Source organism: Zingiber officinale, chromosome 9B, assembly GCF_018446385.1.
Source record: "Zingiber officinale cultivar Zhangliang chromosome 9B, Zo_v1.1, whole genome shotgun sequence".
Lineage (NCBI taxonomy): Eukaryota > Viridiplantae > Streptophyta > Magnoliopsida > Zingiberales > Zingiberaceae > Zingiber > Zingiber officinale.
The window spans coordinates 108,951,623-108,969,266 of NC_056003.1; the positions used below are offsets into that span (position 1 = coordinate 108,951,623).

Below are 17,644 nucleotides of genomic sequence, written 5' to 3' on the forward strand. Positions count from 1 at the left end.
AAAGTCCTGGTGAGTGAAGCCAGGCAGTGAGAAAGTCCTAACTGGGATGTTAGGCAGTTGAAAACCCTAGTGAGTGAAGCTAGGTGAAAGTCCTGGTGAGTGAACCCAGGCAAGGGAAAATCCAGATGGATCAGGGATGATCGGACTTCTGGTGTTGGAAAGTCCAAGTAGGTCAAGGGAATGATCGGATACTTGGCACGAAGAGGAAAATCCAGATGGATCAGGGATGATCGGACATCTGGTGTGGAAAAGTCTAAGTGGGTCAAAGGGATTGACCGGACACTTAGCGGGGAGTGCTAGCAGGTCAAGGGAGTGACCGGATGCTAGGCATGATGTACCAACAGGTCAAGGTTGACCGGATGTTGGTGTGGAAGCCTTAGGTTTAGGGCTGAGAAGTTTGGATCGGGCTGCAGACCGATCCAATGATACATGGCTCATCTGATCGGTCTGGTGACCGATCAGTGACCGATCAGTATGCTACTGATGGTTATCTGATCGGTCTGGAGACCGATCAGAAGGAGATCAGTGGCAAACTAGCAGAGAAGAGAAGCCTGATCGGTCTCACGCCGATCGGAAGCCCCGATCGGCTCGTAGATCAGGATATTTCTGATCGGTCCATGGACCGATCGACCGATCAGGGACGGAACAGAAGCTAGGGCCCGATCAGGATCTATGCTGATCGGTCCATAGACCGATCAGAGTTCTAGCCGTTGTGACGCAACGATTAGTTTCTTCGCTGTTTCTTCTTCGCAGGTATAAGGAGACGAGGGCATCTTCTGTGCAGTTCACTCTTTCTTTTTCCTCCTTAGAACTTTTGTTCTGCTGCTGAAGTTTCAGCTTCGACTGAGCTTTGTTGAGCTCACTTCCGAAGCCCCGCGTGAGCTTCTCCCGGCTGAGCTGCTTATTGGCATTCGTCCGTGAAGTTGTTGCTTCCAGGACTTCAGTCGACGACAAGAAGGAAAGCTTGTATTGTTACATTCATTGTATTTACTTCTTGTATTCCTTGTATTCTATCTTGCTGTTGCGAGTTATTGTGGCGAGGTTTCTCCACCCACAAGGAGTATCTATTAGCCGGGTTTCCGGGGACTCATCCACCGACGGATTGGTAGGCTTCGTCCACCTTACGGACACGCCGAGGAGTAGGAGTTCATCTCCGAACCTCGTTATATGGTTTGTCTTTCTTCTCCTGTTTTCTTTCTACGTTGTATTTCCGCTGCACTAACCTAATCGTAGGAAGAAACACGAAAGATTGGGGTCGGCTATTCACACCCCCCTCTCTAGCCGAGTACGAACGATCCTAACATCCCCGACTTTCCAGCTTCCCTCATTCAGACAGGATCATTGCACATCCTAACTATTTGTACTTATGAGTGACTGAGTGTGATACCGAATGCTTCGAGCGTTCAAAATTGACTCGGGGAGCCCTCGCTTTCGGGCTCCTAATCCCACTCACTCGTCCACTTACACACACAGTTGGGGTGTATAACATATCAAAAAAATTATATAAATCTAACATGGATAAAAGAGATAAAAGAGAATTATCAGAGTTGACCGGATCAAATCACCAAATCAAATCAAATTAGTATTTAGATTATTCTAATAATTCTGTTATAATTATTAGAATAATTCTAAGAATTATTCTTAGAATAATTCCGTTATTTATTAATTGGTCAATTGACTAAGTATTTTTTGAACATTATATATTGTATTGTCCTTAGGACAAACATCAATGAACAATAGATTTTATTGCTCCCATAGTATTTCTTACTCTCTCCCTATTCTTCCTCTTACATGGTATCAGAACCATATCTTTTTATCTTTCCTTAACTTCTTAAGGCGGAGATTCAATAAACGACAAGCCATTTTTAATTTTTTTCCCTCAGACCTCTTCTTCTCTTCTACATATTTTAATTTTCTTATTCTTCTTTATTTTCTTCAATCGTCAACCCCTTCTTCCTCTTACAATAGACACTTGATTGTACAAGGATTGCCCGGGTACAAGTTATACTATTTAATTATTTTTATCGAAAATCTTTCACTAAAAATATGAAAATTATTTTTTTTTGTCTTTTTTTTTCAGATTCTAAACGCGAACAAGGTATAAGAATTAAATAAATTAAAATTCTCAATTTTAACCCGATACATTTTGATATTTTTTTTTAACTCTTTAACCAATCTTGGTTCAAAGGGTTCTAAAAAACTTGCACAACGAAAAAAACTCAATTTTTACATATAATTCACAATCCAATAAATTAAACTGATAATAAATATATCTATTGGGGTTATCCGTAATAATAAATAGGTGTGTTATAAAATAACATATAAATCCATCGCCCGGTGAAATAAAATCCAACACGTCCAGCTCTAGGCATAAATCAGTTAAGAAAACAGTGCTCTAGAATCAATCGGTAGTCAGTATCAAAATGTTTGCTTATATATGGACAAAGATTATAGATTTTGGATTTTTTCCATCATTCTTTATTTTTCCAAAAAATATTATCTATTTTTTAAAAAAATAAACATAAAAATATAAATCAAATATCATTTTTTAGAAACACATATTTTTAAAAAAAATAAAAATGAAAAATAGGTAAGCCAAACGCACCATAAATTACTACCGTGAATGGGATTTGTCATTAGTGCTTTCATAGCTTCGGTTTCAATTTTCTTCCAAACAATAAAAGATGTAGGCCCTCTCTCCCTCCCTCTCTCTCTCTATATCTTGGTGAGGGAGAGATCTTTCCATGATCCTCCATATCTATATGAACTTCCCTTTATATTCATGAAATCGATACTCGGGGAGTCGTTAAAATAACAGATCTATCTTTTAAGGGAACGCTAACTACTGCACTGCAATGTTGGAGAAAATTGATTAGGCACTATTTTGAATGGGATTTCTTCATCTGGGTGATATGTTTCCAAGAGTTGTCGATAAGTATTTCATATATATTAATTCCATCAAAAAGAAACATGAATTAGGTAGGCAAATGAAACAGTGTGGCTCCAGAGACCACTTATGACCCAACGACAGGCAAGAGGACGAAACAATGAAGAACAAATATAGAGATAGATATTCGACCAGTAATTAATAACTGAAATATAATATATATTTAGATATATATATATAATTTTGTAGCATATAAATTATTATATGTCTACCAGCTGTTGGAATCTCTCCATTGCTGAGCTTGGGAGCCCCAATAGGACGTTGATGCTCTTCCTCTCCTTGCCATGCGCCAGGAACAAAATCACCTCCTTCTCCGGCAGCGCCACCGGCCCGGACTGCACCGGCTCGCCCCAACCGAAGTCGGTGGTGTGGAACGACAGGCGTGACCAGGTGGTGACCAGCAGCGTAGCCGTCAGCGAAGGCCGCGCCCTGGTGGCTTCGAAGTAGTCCATGGCCGACCGCATGTACTCGTCCGTCACCATCCTCACCGCGCCCTGAACCAGCCCCACCGAGAAGGCCAGCGGCCGCTCCAAGAGCTCCCCTGCCGTGCACAGCGCGTTGGTCAGCACGATGCCGTTGCCGAAGTAGCCCTTCGGCAGCGGCGGCTCGAAGCGCTGGCGCCCGTCGACCGCGAAGAGCAGCTTCGTCCTCTGCCCCGATCGCATCCCCAGAGCCTGCGTGCGCGCGCGCCACACCAGCCCCGCCAGCGCCTCGAAGGTCGTGCACTTGTCGAGCGCGCCGTCGCCCTCCGTGGCCCGCCGCTTCGCTGCCTCCAGCTTGTACGCGTCGAAGCAGAAGGAGCGGTACAGCATTTCCTCCTTCTCGTACAGCGCCGCCGACTCCGAGACGTCCTCGATCTCCGCGAACTCGTGGTGGGGGAAGCTGATCGCCGGCGGGTCGCGGGGCCGCAGAATCGTGCGGTCGATGAACGGCGGCACCGACAGCGGCAGGCCGCGCGCCGTCTCCCCCCACGAGTTCACGAACTCCATCGCACCGAGGCCGTCGAACATGCAGTGGTTCATCGACAACCCCAGAATGAATCCCCCGCAACTAAACTTCGTCACCTGAATATATACAATCGAGTTAATTTCAATCAAATTACGATATTCATCGATCAAATCAAAACAGGATCAGACCTGAGCAACCACTGGAGGAATCTCCAATATGTTCTTGGCGCCAGGAACGTTATAAACCAGCTTCCCCAGCGTGGCCGGATCCGGCTTCCCAATGTCTCCGATGTCGTCCATCTCGCAGTCGGCTTCGGCCTCCACGAAGACCGCGCCCTCGCCGGTGCAGTCCACGATGAGCTTCCCCTCCAGGCTGATGGTGAGGCGACCGGCGAGAGGGTAGTAGTGCACGAGCACCTTGGCCAGAGCCTCCTTGATCACCGCCACCGCCGAGGCATTCCCCTTATCCCCGGCCTTGAAGCAGTAAATAGTCTGCACTATCACCGCAATGTTCTGGTCCAGATTGGTCAGGAAGTAGAGGCCCTTCTCTGTTTCCTCCGCCGGGGGCACCAGACTAACTCTCCCCTGCTTCACCTCGAGCGCAACCTTCTCTCTCAACTCTGCAATCTGATCATCAAACGTATAGAAAAAAAAAAACAAACTGTGAGCACATTGTAACTGTTTCTACTCGATCGACTCGACTTACAGTAAGTACCATTTCGATAGCTAAAGAAGACGGATCAAGTCTGCTGTGATACACAAGGTGATCTAGTGAGGAGCTGCAGGAGAAGATGCTTCTTGTGGATTAGCAAATGGAGCTATTTATAGAGGGCATGGAGCTTGTTTAACAGAACTGGATTAAGAAATGGAATTCCAAGACGAGAAGGAATCGAGTAGCTAGCTAGTTGCTGGGGCTAAACGATAGCCGAATCGAAAACAGTTGGGGTTGGCCACTGCCATGGAACCAATCGCAGCTACAAACAGAGTCGATGAGCGCCGGTAGGTGAGGTTGGCCTCCAAATTATTAGAAAGCAGCCGAAGACGAACAATTTATTTTACCTAATTTAGAAAAGAAATTAATCGAGGTTTAGGTGTGAATTAAGCGTTTTTCTGTAAACTATTGGTGTCAGGTTTTTAAATAGGTCTGTGTGTTGGGTAAAATTATCCCTATTTGATGGGCTTATTTGAAAGTTGCACACGGGAATACGATCCGAACCCTTTGAAGTAATCTAACTTATGTCTAGTAGATTTCGGGTAATTGGATGTGGATCTCATATGTGTAGAACCTATAGTCCCGCATCTATTATCATCTATTTGCTGATAATAGATGTTTAGTATATATGGATTTATAGTCTCACATCTATTATCATCGATGGGCTGATAATAGATGTGCACTATATAATGGGTTGGTCTCCAGAGGATTAGGGTAATCTTGAGACGTCTCTTCGTTCCCCATTGATGAAGAGAATCCGGCGCCGTCAACCCTAACTCCTCCGGAAGACCAACCTTCTTCTTCTCCTTCTTCTTCCGCAGGATTGTTGGATCGACGAGCTCTGCACGAAGAACAATGACGATTCCGCTGCATTCAAGTTCTTTGTAATTACAGTATTTATTTCCTTATGTCGTGTTCTCGATGAAACGAAGATCCATGCTCATATGTTCTTGTTTTTCCTATTCGAATTCTTACTATGATTGTCTAGAATTCATGCGGCTTAGGTTTTACGAGAACCATCAATTGGTATCAGAGCCAAGTTTTTGTTTCATCGTTTTCATTGGCTATAAAGTTTGAATTTTTCGTCAATTTATTGTTTATATGCTGGATTAAGTTTTCCTAGTATAATATAATTATTTGATCGTCGAAATCTTTTGTATAGAAAATCTAGGAAAAGACTTGATCTTCCATATAGTAATGGTTTAATAGATTGATTTGGTCGACCAATATATTACCAAGTCTAAAACATCGAATAGAATTGATGAAAATTGATTAAGAATTTTTCTTAATTTATTTCTCCTTTAAATTTATGACTACGTCAATCATTAATCGATTAGAATTATTTTTTAATCGATTGAGGTTATTATTATTATTTTTTTATTAAGTTTTTTTTCTTTCCATGAATATGGAAGGTTGTTGTTTTCAACAAAACAGTATCGAAAAGAAAAAAATTCGATTTTTATGAAACACGGATTCGTAAAACAGTAACAAACTGTTTCATTAAAAACAATGTTTAAAAAAAATCATAATAATAATAATTATTATTATTTCATGTAATAAAAGGAATACATTAAATATTCTTTTTATACATGGATAATTAAAAGATTAAATAGCATGAAATAATGTTATTTAATTATAGAACTAAGAAATTTTTTAATTTTTTTATGAAAGGTTCTATATACAATCACGTAGTCATATATAGTAGGTTTTCAAATCGATTGGGATAATTGATTGGATCTATCAATCGACTACCATAAGGTATCAATCGATTAATAAACCTAATTTTATATTGTTAAGGCTGATTAAATAATTTTTGTTCGAATTAGATTCCTAGTATTTTCTTGGGTCTATCTACACAACGTGCTACTAAGTTGAACTAATGTGTTGGCTCAAAGGAAGGCACCTTAGGTAGGTTTAGTGCATTTTGTGTTGGTAGACGTATATCTATGCTAAAAGTAATCGACCCAAAGGAAGGTTACTTTTATGCCAGATATATGCATAAGGTAGCTTACAACTATAGAACAAAATATTATTTTGTTCAGATCATGCACACAATATGTCGGCCCAAAGGAAGGCATATTATGTGGCCGATTGTGGTCGATTAAGGTCGTTGTAAGCTATAGACCAAAATATAACTCATATAAAGTATCATATTATGCGCACAATGGGTCGGCCCAAAGGAAGACACATTGTGTGGCCAATTAAAGTTTGAGTTATATTAGAGAGTATCGCTAACAAATAATGTGTCGGCCCAAAGGAAGACACATTATGTTGTACTTGGTATCTCATAAAGAGCACATTTATATGCATTTAAAATTTTATTTTATTTGCATAATTTTATATTACTTAATATGTTCTTGGCTTTAGTAAAATCGTAAGCTTAAATAAATTTCTCTCTTTAATTTCAGTGCAATCTGTAACTGTCAGCATTAATAACATCCCAACACTAACTGGTTCGAATTTTGCTGAATGAAAAGAATGCGTAACCGTAGTCTTAGGCTGCATGGACTTGGACTATGCATTAAGGAATGATCACCCCACACCTTTGACCAGTGCCAGCACTATAGAGCAAAGGGCTGAATTTCAGCTGTGGGAGAAATTAAATCGCATGTGTCTGAGTATCATGAAGTTTTCCATACCGACACCAATAAAGGGCTCGATAACTGAGAGAGAAGATGCTAGGAGTTTCCTGAACCAATTAGCAGACCGATTCACCTCAAATGAAAAGGTCGACACTACCACACTTCTTACGAAGTTGGTAACCATGCGATATACTGGAAAAGGAAGCATAAGGGAGACACCTGAAAGTGCTCACCTAACATCTAGATCTCAAGGTTTAAACAAGAAGATAAAGAGGATCATGTTGGTTGCTACTCGGAAAACCTAGAGGTTCCACTGTACAAAAATTTTGTACAAAGGTCTGAACCTTTTCCTATCTACCATGTGTTCTTTTAAATTAAATTTTGGATCGCCTGCGGAACTTAACACGTTTGATCCAAAACTTAATCTATTTGTTCTTTTAGGTTTTGACTTGGATCTCCTGCGGAACTTAACACGTTAGATCCAAATCACCTTAAGTTATTAATTCCATTAAATATTAATTTCCATAATTGGTTCCCAGTACTGACGTGGCGAGGCACACGGCCTTCTTGGATATGGGAGCAACCACCACGGACTAGACAAAACCTTTTATAGAAATCTAATATTTAATTTCCTAAAATAACTTTAGGTTAACCAAAAAGAACAATCAAATCACAAGGAAAAGAAAAAACAAAAGAACACAACATCGAAAAACATATTCGAAATTCTAGAACGTAAGCCTCTTGTATTTGGTATTATTTCCATAAATAACTAGTATGATGCGGAAAGAAAAATTACTAGTTATGCCTTGTAGAAAAACCTCTTGATCTTCTACCGTATTCCTCTTCTAACCTCGGACGTTGTGTGGGCAACGATCTTCCGAGATGAGAAACCACCAAGCACCTTCTTCTTCTCCTAGCTAGGTTCGGCCAATCACAAAGAAGCTTCACCAAGGACGAAGAACAAAATACCAACCAAACTCCAAGGGATACAAGCTTTCTCTCCTTCTTCTTCTTCTTCTCCAAGTAGTATCCGGCCACCACAAGAACTCCAAGCAAGAGATAAGTTTCGGCCACCACAAAAGAGGAAGAAAGGAAGAGGATGATGATGGCCGGCCACAATAATTTTCAAGGAAGAAGAATTTCGGCCACCACCAATGCTCCAAGGATGCTAGAGACGAGACTTGCTTTCTCTCCTTCTTCTCCTTCCTTGATCCGGCCACAAACAAAAGCTCCACCAAGAAGATAGGTTTCGGCCAACAAGAGGAGAAGAGAGAAAGGGAAGGGCCGGCCACCACACCAAGGAAAAGAGGGAGGAAAAATAATAGAGGTTGTCACCAAGAAGGCACCCTCACCTCTTCTTTTATATTCCTTGGCCTAGGCAAATTAGGAAATTTAATTACAAAATTTCCTTAATTCTTTTGTCATGTAAAGAAAAATTATTTTAATTAAAACAATTTTCTTCTTTTAAAAACAATGGCCGGCCACTTTAAAGAAACAAAACAAGGAGAGTTTTAATTAATTAAAACTTCCTAATTTGTCTCCAGAAATTTTATAAAAAATTTCTACAATAATTTTTATCCCTTTTATGATTGGTTTATAAAAAAAATTTTCTATAATTTTAATTTTTCAATATGTGAATAATTTATAAAGAAGAGAAATAAAATATCCTTTCTAATCTACAAATAAGGAAAGAGATTTAATCTCTTTCTTTAATCTTTTGTAGAGACTTATAAAAGAGATATTTTAATTTTTAATCTCTTCAATAAATTATATCTTTCACATAAGAAAATTTTAAAATTAAAATTCTTTTTAAATTAAATAGGGCCGGCCACCTAAGCTTGGGTTCAAGCTAGGGTCGGCCACCCATGAACCAATGGTTTGGCCGGCCCTAGCTTGATCCTCAAGCTAGCTTGGCCGGCCCCTATAACATGGGTATGAAGGTGGGTATAGGTGGGTATAGTACTCTATAAATAAGAGGCTACGATAGGGACCGAGAGGAGGAATTGGTTTTGGTCTCCCGATAAAATTAAGCATCCCGTGTTCGCCCCGAACACACAACTTAATTTTATCAATAATAATTCATTCCACTAGAGAACTATTATTGAACTACCGCACCAATCCCAAATTACATTTTTGGGCTCCTTCTTATTATGAGTGTGTTAGTCTCCCTGTGTTTAAGATATCGAATGTCCACTAATTAAGTGAGTTACTGACAACTCATTTAATTAATATCTAAGTCCAAGAGTAGTACCACTCAACCTTATTATCATGTTGGACTAAGTCCACCTGCAGGGTTTAACATGACAATCCTTATGAGCTCCTCTTGAGGACATTATCAACCTAGTATCTCTAGGACACAGTTTCCTTCTATAATCAACAACACACACTATAAGTGATATCATTTTCCAACTTATCGGGCTTATTGATTTATCGAACTAAATCTCACCCATTGATAAATTAAAGAAATAAATATCAAATATATGTGCTTGTTATTATATTAGGATTAAGAGCACACACTTCCATAATAACTGAGATCTTTGTTCCTTTATAAAGTCAGTATAAAAGAAACGACCTCAAATGGTCCTACTCAATACACTCTAAGTGTACTAGTGTAATTATATAGTTAAGATAAACTAATACCTAATTACACTACGACCTTCCAATGGTTTGTTCCTTTCCATTATGGTCGTGAGTTACTGTTTATAATTTATAAGGTACTGATAACATGATCCTCTGTGTGTGACACCACACACCATGTTATCTACAATATAAATTAATTGAACAACTACATTTATCATAAATGTAGACATTTGACCAATGTGATTCTTATTTCTAGATAAATGTTTATACCAAAAGCTAGGCTTTTAGTATACACTCTAACAATCTCCCACTTATACTAAAAGACTAAGCTGCTATATCTGCTACCATACATCTGATTCCTAATCCTTCAATATGCCCATCAAAAGCTCTTGCCTTAAGGACCTCAGTGGAAGGATCAATAGGTCATCACCTGATGCAATCTAGGCGGCAACAACTTTTCCTCGTTTATACGATTTCTCGTATTGGGTGGTACTTGCGCTCTATTGTGTTTACTTGCCTTATAGACTTATGGTTTCTTCGAGTTTGCTACTGCACCAACATTATTACAATAAATTGTAATAATCTTTGGACAAACCAGAAATCATATCTAAGTCTATCTTGAGGTTATTGAGTCATACAGCTTTTAATGGCTACCTCAGAGGCTTGCCATATACTAAGCTTCTATGGTGGAGTCCAGAAAAACACCTATGCTTATCACTCTTTCATAGTTATGACTTTACCTCCTAAAGTAAACACAAAACCCCGAGGTTGACTTATTATTGTCCCTATCTGATTGGAAGTCAAAATCCATGCAACCCACAGAGACCAAATTAACTGCCTTGTAAGCTAGCATATAATCTCTAGTTCCTCTAAGGTACTTTAATATATGCTTTACTACAGTCTAATGTCCTTGTCTAGGGTTACTTTGATATCTACTAACTATGCCCTTGGCAAAACAGATTTCTGATCTCATGCATAGCATACATTAGGTTGTCTAACTGCCGAAGCATAAAGAACTGCCTACATGTCCTCAATCTCCTTTGATGTCATCGGAGACATCTCTTTAGATAAAGACACTCCATGCTTAAAATGAGCAAGGATTTTTCCGATGTATCAAGCTTGAGATAAGTAAAATATATTTTTTATTGCGATCCCTTATTACTTTGATCTCAAGAATATATACATTCTCCCAAGTCCTTTATATCGAATTGTTTGGACAACCATACCCTTACTTCTGACAACATTTTGATATTGTTTCCAACTACCAAAAATGTTATCTACGTATAGTACAAGAAATACCACCACGCTTCCATCACACCTTTTGTATACACAAGACTTATCCGGTTACTAAATCCATAGATCTGGATTACTTTGATAAACCGGATGTTCCAAGACCTTGAAGCTTTGCCTCAATCCATAGACTGATTGAGCTTGCACACAAGATGCTCTTAGCCCTTTGCAATGAACTCTTCTGGCTGCTTTATATGGATGCTTTCTTCAAGACTTCCATTAAGGAATGCTGTCTTGACATCCTCTTGCCAAATAGATAAAAAAATCCGGATAGACTTAAGCATGATTACCAGTGAAAAAGTTTCCTTTTTCATCAAGCCTTGCTTTGAAAGTTACTACCTTCCTGTCTATCCCTCTTTTTCTATTATAGACCTTTTACACCCAAAGGCTTTTACACCACTTGGTGGTTCTACAAGCTTCCAGATTTAATTAGAATACATATATTCTAATTCTATTATTCATTACTCTTTGCCAAGATGCTTCATATTTATCTTGGAGTGCTTCGTCATATGTCCGGAGATCAGGTTCATGTCCTTCAAGGATCGAGTTCAAAAACTCTCCCAAAACATGAATCTTTTAAGGTTGCTTAACAACCCTCCCACTATGACAAGGCATTTTCTGTAATTGTGTATCATTTGTGATATGTGTTGCAGTTTTCTTATGGTATCTCATCTTGTACAGTTGGTACTAGATTAGACATGTCTTTTATTATTTCCTTAAGAACAAATTTACTTATGAGTATGTTGTTCATTATATAGTCCTTTTCTAAAAATCAGTCATTGATGCTATCAATGACCTTCTGATTTTTAAGACTATAAACCTACTTTTGTTTATCTAGGATAACTTACAAACAAGTGAACTCCTATCCAACTTATCATTATCTCTCTTTAACATATGTGCTAGATTACCCAAATCTGAATATGCTTCAAAATAGGCTTACACCTATTCAGCAATTCTATATGAGTAGAGAGTTATGACTTGGAAGGAACTATGTTCACTTTCATTTTCAGAGTTTATCCTTAAAACAAATTTGGTAACTTTCTGAATAACTCATCATCTATCTAATTATTCCATAAGAGTTCTTTACCTTCTTTCTACTACACCATTCTGTTGGGGTGTACCAGATGCAGTTAGTTAGGATTGAAATCCAACTTCTGATAAGTGACTCCTAAAATCTCTCAAGAGGTACTTGCCACTACGATCTTCCATAGTGACTTTTTACTTTATTCCTCCGCATCAACCTTGTACTCTTTGAACTAATCAAAGTACTTAGTCTTGCGGTACATTAAGTAAATTTATTTGTATCTTGAATAGTTGTCTATAAATTAGACAAAATATTCAATACTACCTCTTGTCTGGATAGTCATAGGATCACACAAATCAGAATGAACCGATTTCAACATATCTTTGACTCCATACCCCTTGGACTTAAAAGCTTCTTGGTTATTTTTCTTCCAAGTAAGACTCGCAGGTTGGAAAGATTTCCACTACCAATGAACCCAAACATTCATCAGCTACCAATGAATCCTACTCAAGTATAACCTAGCTTTAGATGCCAAAGATATAATTGGTTCATTTCCGAAGGTTGCTTTCTCTTAAAATTAGAAGATGTGTTACTAATTTCCATTTGTTGCATCGTGAGAGTTATTGGATTATAAATTGTCAACCATCATACCAGAATAGATAACTTTCCTATTTTTCTTGATAACAACTTTGTTATCAAAATAGACATAATATCTATAATAGTTTAGAAACTGAAATCAGGTTCTTTCTAAACTTGGTACGTAAAGACAATTACTTAAAATCCATATTTTATTCTTATCAAAGGATAAACATCTCCCACTGCAACAGTTACCACTTTTACAGTAGTGCCCATGTGGACGGTGATTTACCTTTCATTTAGTTGTCGGGTTTCCTGGAACCCTGCAATGAATTGCAGACATGATTAATGACATCTTGTATCTACACTCCAGGTTCTGGTAGATAACACCACTAGACATGTTTCAACTAATGAATTAAATACACCTAAATTGTTCTTAGTTCTAAGAAGACAGTCTACCTTAATGTCCAAGTCCTATTTCCAATCATTACAATTGGGACTACTAAGTCTTTTTCTATAGTATGACTACTAGGGATTGAAAAAACATCCTAAGAATCACAAAAACATTTGGTCAAGATCAACTCTTTAAAATCTCCATAAATTTTGTGTATACAAAATCGAAGAGGAGATTTTATTCATTAATTTTATTATCTCGTCAACTTTACTTTATGACAAATAAAATTAATAGTTGATCTGTCTTTGATCAAATATTTGGTCAAAACTCTTTGAATTTAAAATAACATTGATTCCTCAAACAATATTATTTAAATTTACCAACACCTCAAACACCGTGAATTTTGCATGCCACGTTAGTGTGGACGTATACAAATTCAACATTTGTAAAAGGAGGGTTTTACCCATTAACTATCTTGTCAATCGTATCTTTATGACAAATAAAATTATCTCAAACACCGTTAATTTTGTATGCCACGTTAGTGTGGACGATACAAAATCAATCATTTGTAAGAGGGTTTTAACCCTTTAATTTTATTATCTTGTCAACCTAGTTTTATGACAAATTAATAGTTGGTTTCATTTGGTCACACAAATAATAGCAGTGACTCCGATGGGGAGGATACTATTAGATGTGTCTAAGTGTATACCATTACTTGACACTAAGTCCATTAATAAGATTATGCCCCTTCCGTTGGGGAAGATCACACGCTCTTAATTAACTTCCTATAGTCATCCAAAAATGGAAGTCTGTTCTAGTGATCCACAAACAAGCTCATCCGTTATGGAGGAAGGCACTCAGAGCCAACGCGCAAGCTTGTTTGCATCACTTACAAACCAGTAATGGAGACCATGGGATTTATTTAAAAATCCCTCTCCCACTTAGTTATTTATAAACGAGGAATTTTAACTATGCTAGCCTACTAGTCATGTATACTAACATGCACACACAACACAATATAAAAGCAATAAATAGAAAATCTAATTTTCAACTATTGTGGCTTTTATCTCTAGTTGTCCTCCGTGTGTTGTCATCCCAATCTGCTGCCATTTTTGGCCACCGCCACCGGGTCTAGCTGTCGCATCCATCTTGCTTCTAGTTCCGCTGCGCCTCTGGTCCTTAGAAGGTTCCACGCTTTGCAAGATTCGATCCGCGACATAAATAGAATTTTACATTTTGATCCTATATTCCATAAAAGGAATGTACATGTATCTAGATCAAAAATAAAATCCTAATAAAACTAAATACAGCTCCTGCTGTATTTTAATACAATCATGCACACACAGATAAATGCCCTTGACATGTCCAAGGGTCCAATCACACACATAATAACTAAAAGCCATAATAGTTGGATCCTGCATCCATAAAGTTAGCACATCCTACTATTAACCTGCCTAAATTATGTATGACATGTGCATAATTAAACTAATACCAAATACACAGAGGCAAAACCCTAGCTCTGATACCAATTGTTGGTTGCTACTCGGAAAGCCTAGAGGTTCCACTGTACAAAAATTTTGTACAAAGGTCTGAACCTTTTCCTAGCTACCATGTGTTCTTTTAAATTAAATTTTGGATCGCCTGCGGAACTTAACACGTTTGATCCAAAACTTAATCTATTTGTTCTTTTAGGTTTTGACTTGGATCTCCTGCGGAACTTAACACGTTCGACCCAAATCACCTTAAGTTATTAATTCCATTAAATATTAATTTCCATAATTGGTTCCCAGTACTGACGTGGCGAGGCACATGGCCTTCTTGGATATGGGAGCAACCACCACCGACTAGACAAAACCTTTTATAGAAATCTAATATTTAATTTCCTAAAATAACTTTAGGTTAACCAAAGAGAACAATCAAATCACAAGGAAAAGAAAAAACAAAAGAACACAACATCGAAAAACATATTCGAAATTCTAGAACGTAAGCCTCTTGTATTTGGTATTATTTCCATAAATAACTAGTATGATGCGGAAAGAAAAATTACTAGTTATACCTTGTAGAAAAACCTCTTGATCTTCTACCGTATTCCTCTTCTAACCTCGGACGTTGTGTGGGCAACGATCTTCCGAGATGAGAAACCACCAAGCACCTTCTTCTTCTCCTAGCTAGGTTCGGCCAATCACAAAGAAGCTTCACCAAGGACGAAGAACAAAACACCAACCAAACTCCAAGGGATACAAGCTTTCTCTCCTTCTTCTTCTTCTTCTCCAAGTAGTATCCGGCCACCACAAGAACTCCAAGCAAGAGATAAGTTTCGGCCACCACAAAAGAGGAAGAAAGGAAGAGGATGGCCGGCCACAATAATTTTCTTCAAGGAAGAAGAATTTCGGCCACCACCAATGCTCCAAGGGATGCTAGAGACGAGACTTGCTTTCTCTCCTTCTTCTCCTTCCTTGATCCGGCCACAAACAAAAGCTCCACCAAGAAGATAGGTTTCGGCCAACAAGAGGAGAAGAGAGAAAGGGAAGGGCCGGCCACCACACCAAGGAAAAGAGGGAGGAAAAATAATAGAGGTTGTCACCAAGAAGGCACCCTCACCTCTTCTTTTATATTCCTTGGCCTAGGCAAATTAGGAAATTTAATTACAAAATTTCCTTAATTCTTTTGTCATGTAAAGAAAAATTATTTTAATTAAAACAATTTTCTTCTTTTAAAAACAATGGCCGGCCACTTTAAAGAAACAAAACAAGGAGAGTTTTAATTAATTAAAACTTCCTAATTTGTCTCCAGAAATTTTATAAAAAATTTCTACAATAATTTTTATCCCTTTTATGATTGGTTTATAAAAAAAATTTTCTATAATTTTAATTTTTCAATATGTGAATAATTTATAAAGAAGAGAAATAAAATATCCTTTCTAATCTACAAATAAGGAAAGAGATTTAATCTCTTTCTTTAATCTTTTGTAGAGACTTATAAAAGAGATATTTTAATTTTAATCTCTTCAATAAATTATATCTTTCACATAAGAAAATTTTAAAATTAAACTTCTCCTTAAATTAAATAGGGCCGGCCACCTAAGCTTGGGTTCAAGCTAGGGCCGGCCACCCATGAACCAATGGTTTGGCCGGCCCTAGCTTGATCCTCAAGCTAGCTTGGCCGGCCCCTATAACATGGGTATGAAGGTGGGTATAGGTGGGTATAGTACTCTATAAATAAGAGGCTACGATAGGGACCGAGAGGAGGAATTGGTTTTTGTCTCCCGATAAAATTAAGCATCCCGTGTTCGCCCCGAACATACAACTTAATTTTATCAATAATAATTCATTCCACTAGAGAACTATTATTGAACTACCGCACCAATCCCAAATTACATTTTTGGGCTCCTTCTTATTATGAGCGTGTTAGTCTCCCTGTGTTTAAGATATCGAATGTCCACTAATTAAGTGAGTTACTGACAACTCATTTAATTAATATCTAAGTCCAAGAATAGTACCACTCAACCTTATTATCATGTCGGACTAAGTCCACCTGCAGGGTTTAACATGACAATCCTTATGAGCTCCTCTTGAGGACATTATCAACCTAGTATCTCTAGGACACAGTTTCCTTCTATAATCAACAACACACACTATAAGTGATATCATTTCCCAACTTATCGGGCTTATTGATTTATCGAACTAAATCTCACCCATTGATAAATTAAAGAAATTAATATCAAATATATGTGCTTGTTATTATATTAGGATTAAGAGTACACACTTCCATAATAACCGAGGTCTTTGTTTCTTTATAAAGCCAGTATAAAAGAAACGACCTCAAATGGTCCTACTCAATACACTCTAAGTGTACTAGTGTAATTATATAGTTAAGATAAACTAATACCTAATTACACTACGACCTTCCAATGGTTTGTTCCTTTCCATTATGGTCGTGAGTTACTGTTTATAATTTATAAGGTACTGATAACATGATCCTCTGTGTGTGACACCACACACCATGTTATCTACAATATAAATTAATTGAACAACTATATTTATCATAAATGTAGACATTTGACCAATGTGATTCTTATTTCTAGATAAATGTTTATACCAAAAGCTAGGCTTTTAGTATACACTCTAACAGATCAATAATGGAAAAGGAAAACAAACTGCAGATTCTAAGAGTTTTCTCAATTTTGTTAGTTCAGAAGTCAATTTAGCTATTGTACCCACTGACACTTGGTGGATAGATACTAGATCACTATGCGAGGTTGTCTCAGGAGCCGACTTCCGCTTAATGGTGAAAGATACATCTATACAGAAAATGGAAAGAAGGCTAAAGTCGAGTCGATTGGTGTTTTTAGGTTTTGTTTAGGAACCAATGTCTTTCTAGATTTAGAAAATACATTTATTGTACCGTCTTTTCGACATAATTTAATTTCAATTTCTTGTTTGGACAAATGAGGTTATTCTTGTTCATTTAAAAATGGAATTTTTAGTATTTTCTTTAATTCAGTGTTGGTTGGCAATGGTTCCTTGGTTGATAAGCTTTATAAATTGAACACCTTTACTCCTACAGTCGGCAACGTGATAATGCATAGTATA

General features: G+C 37.8%; 1 protein-coding gene across 2 annotated transcripts; it reads right to left on the reverse strand.

Annotated features, from left to right (window-relative positions):
* Positions 1 to 2,925: 2,925 nt before the first annotated feature.
* On the reverse strand, positions 2,926 to 4,745 carry LOC122025168 (omega-hydroxypalmitate O-feruloyl transferase-like). Of its 2 annotated transcripts, none has more exons than XM_042583941.1 (3): positions 4,610 to 4,745; positions 4,084 to 4,521; positions 2,926 to 4,011 (listed from the first exon to the last, which is right to left on the reverse strand). In XM_042583941.1, exons 1-3 carry the CDS (start codon positions 4,610 to 4,612, stop codon positions 3,148 to 3,150), a joined length of 1,305 nt encoding a protein of 434 aa, XP_042439875.1. In that variant the 5' UTR covers positions 4,613 to 4,745; the 3' UTR covers positions 2,926 to 3,147. The 2 variants fall into 2 exon arrangements, with proteins under 2 accessions (XP_042439875.1, XP_042439874.1); XM_042583940.1 differs by having other exon boundaries at positions 4,601 to 4,684.
* Between the last annotated feature and the right edge of the window lie 12,899 nt (positions 4,746 to 17,644).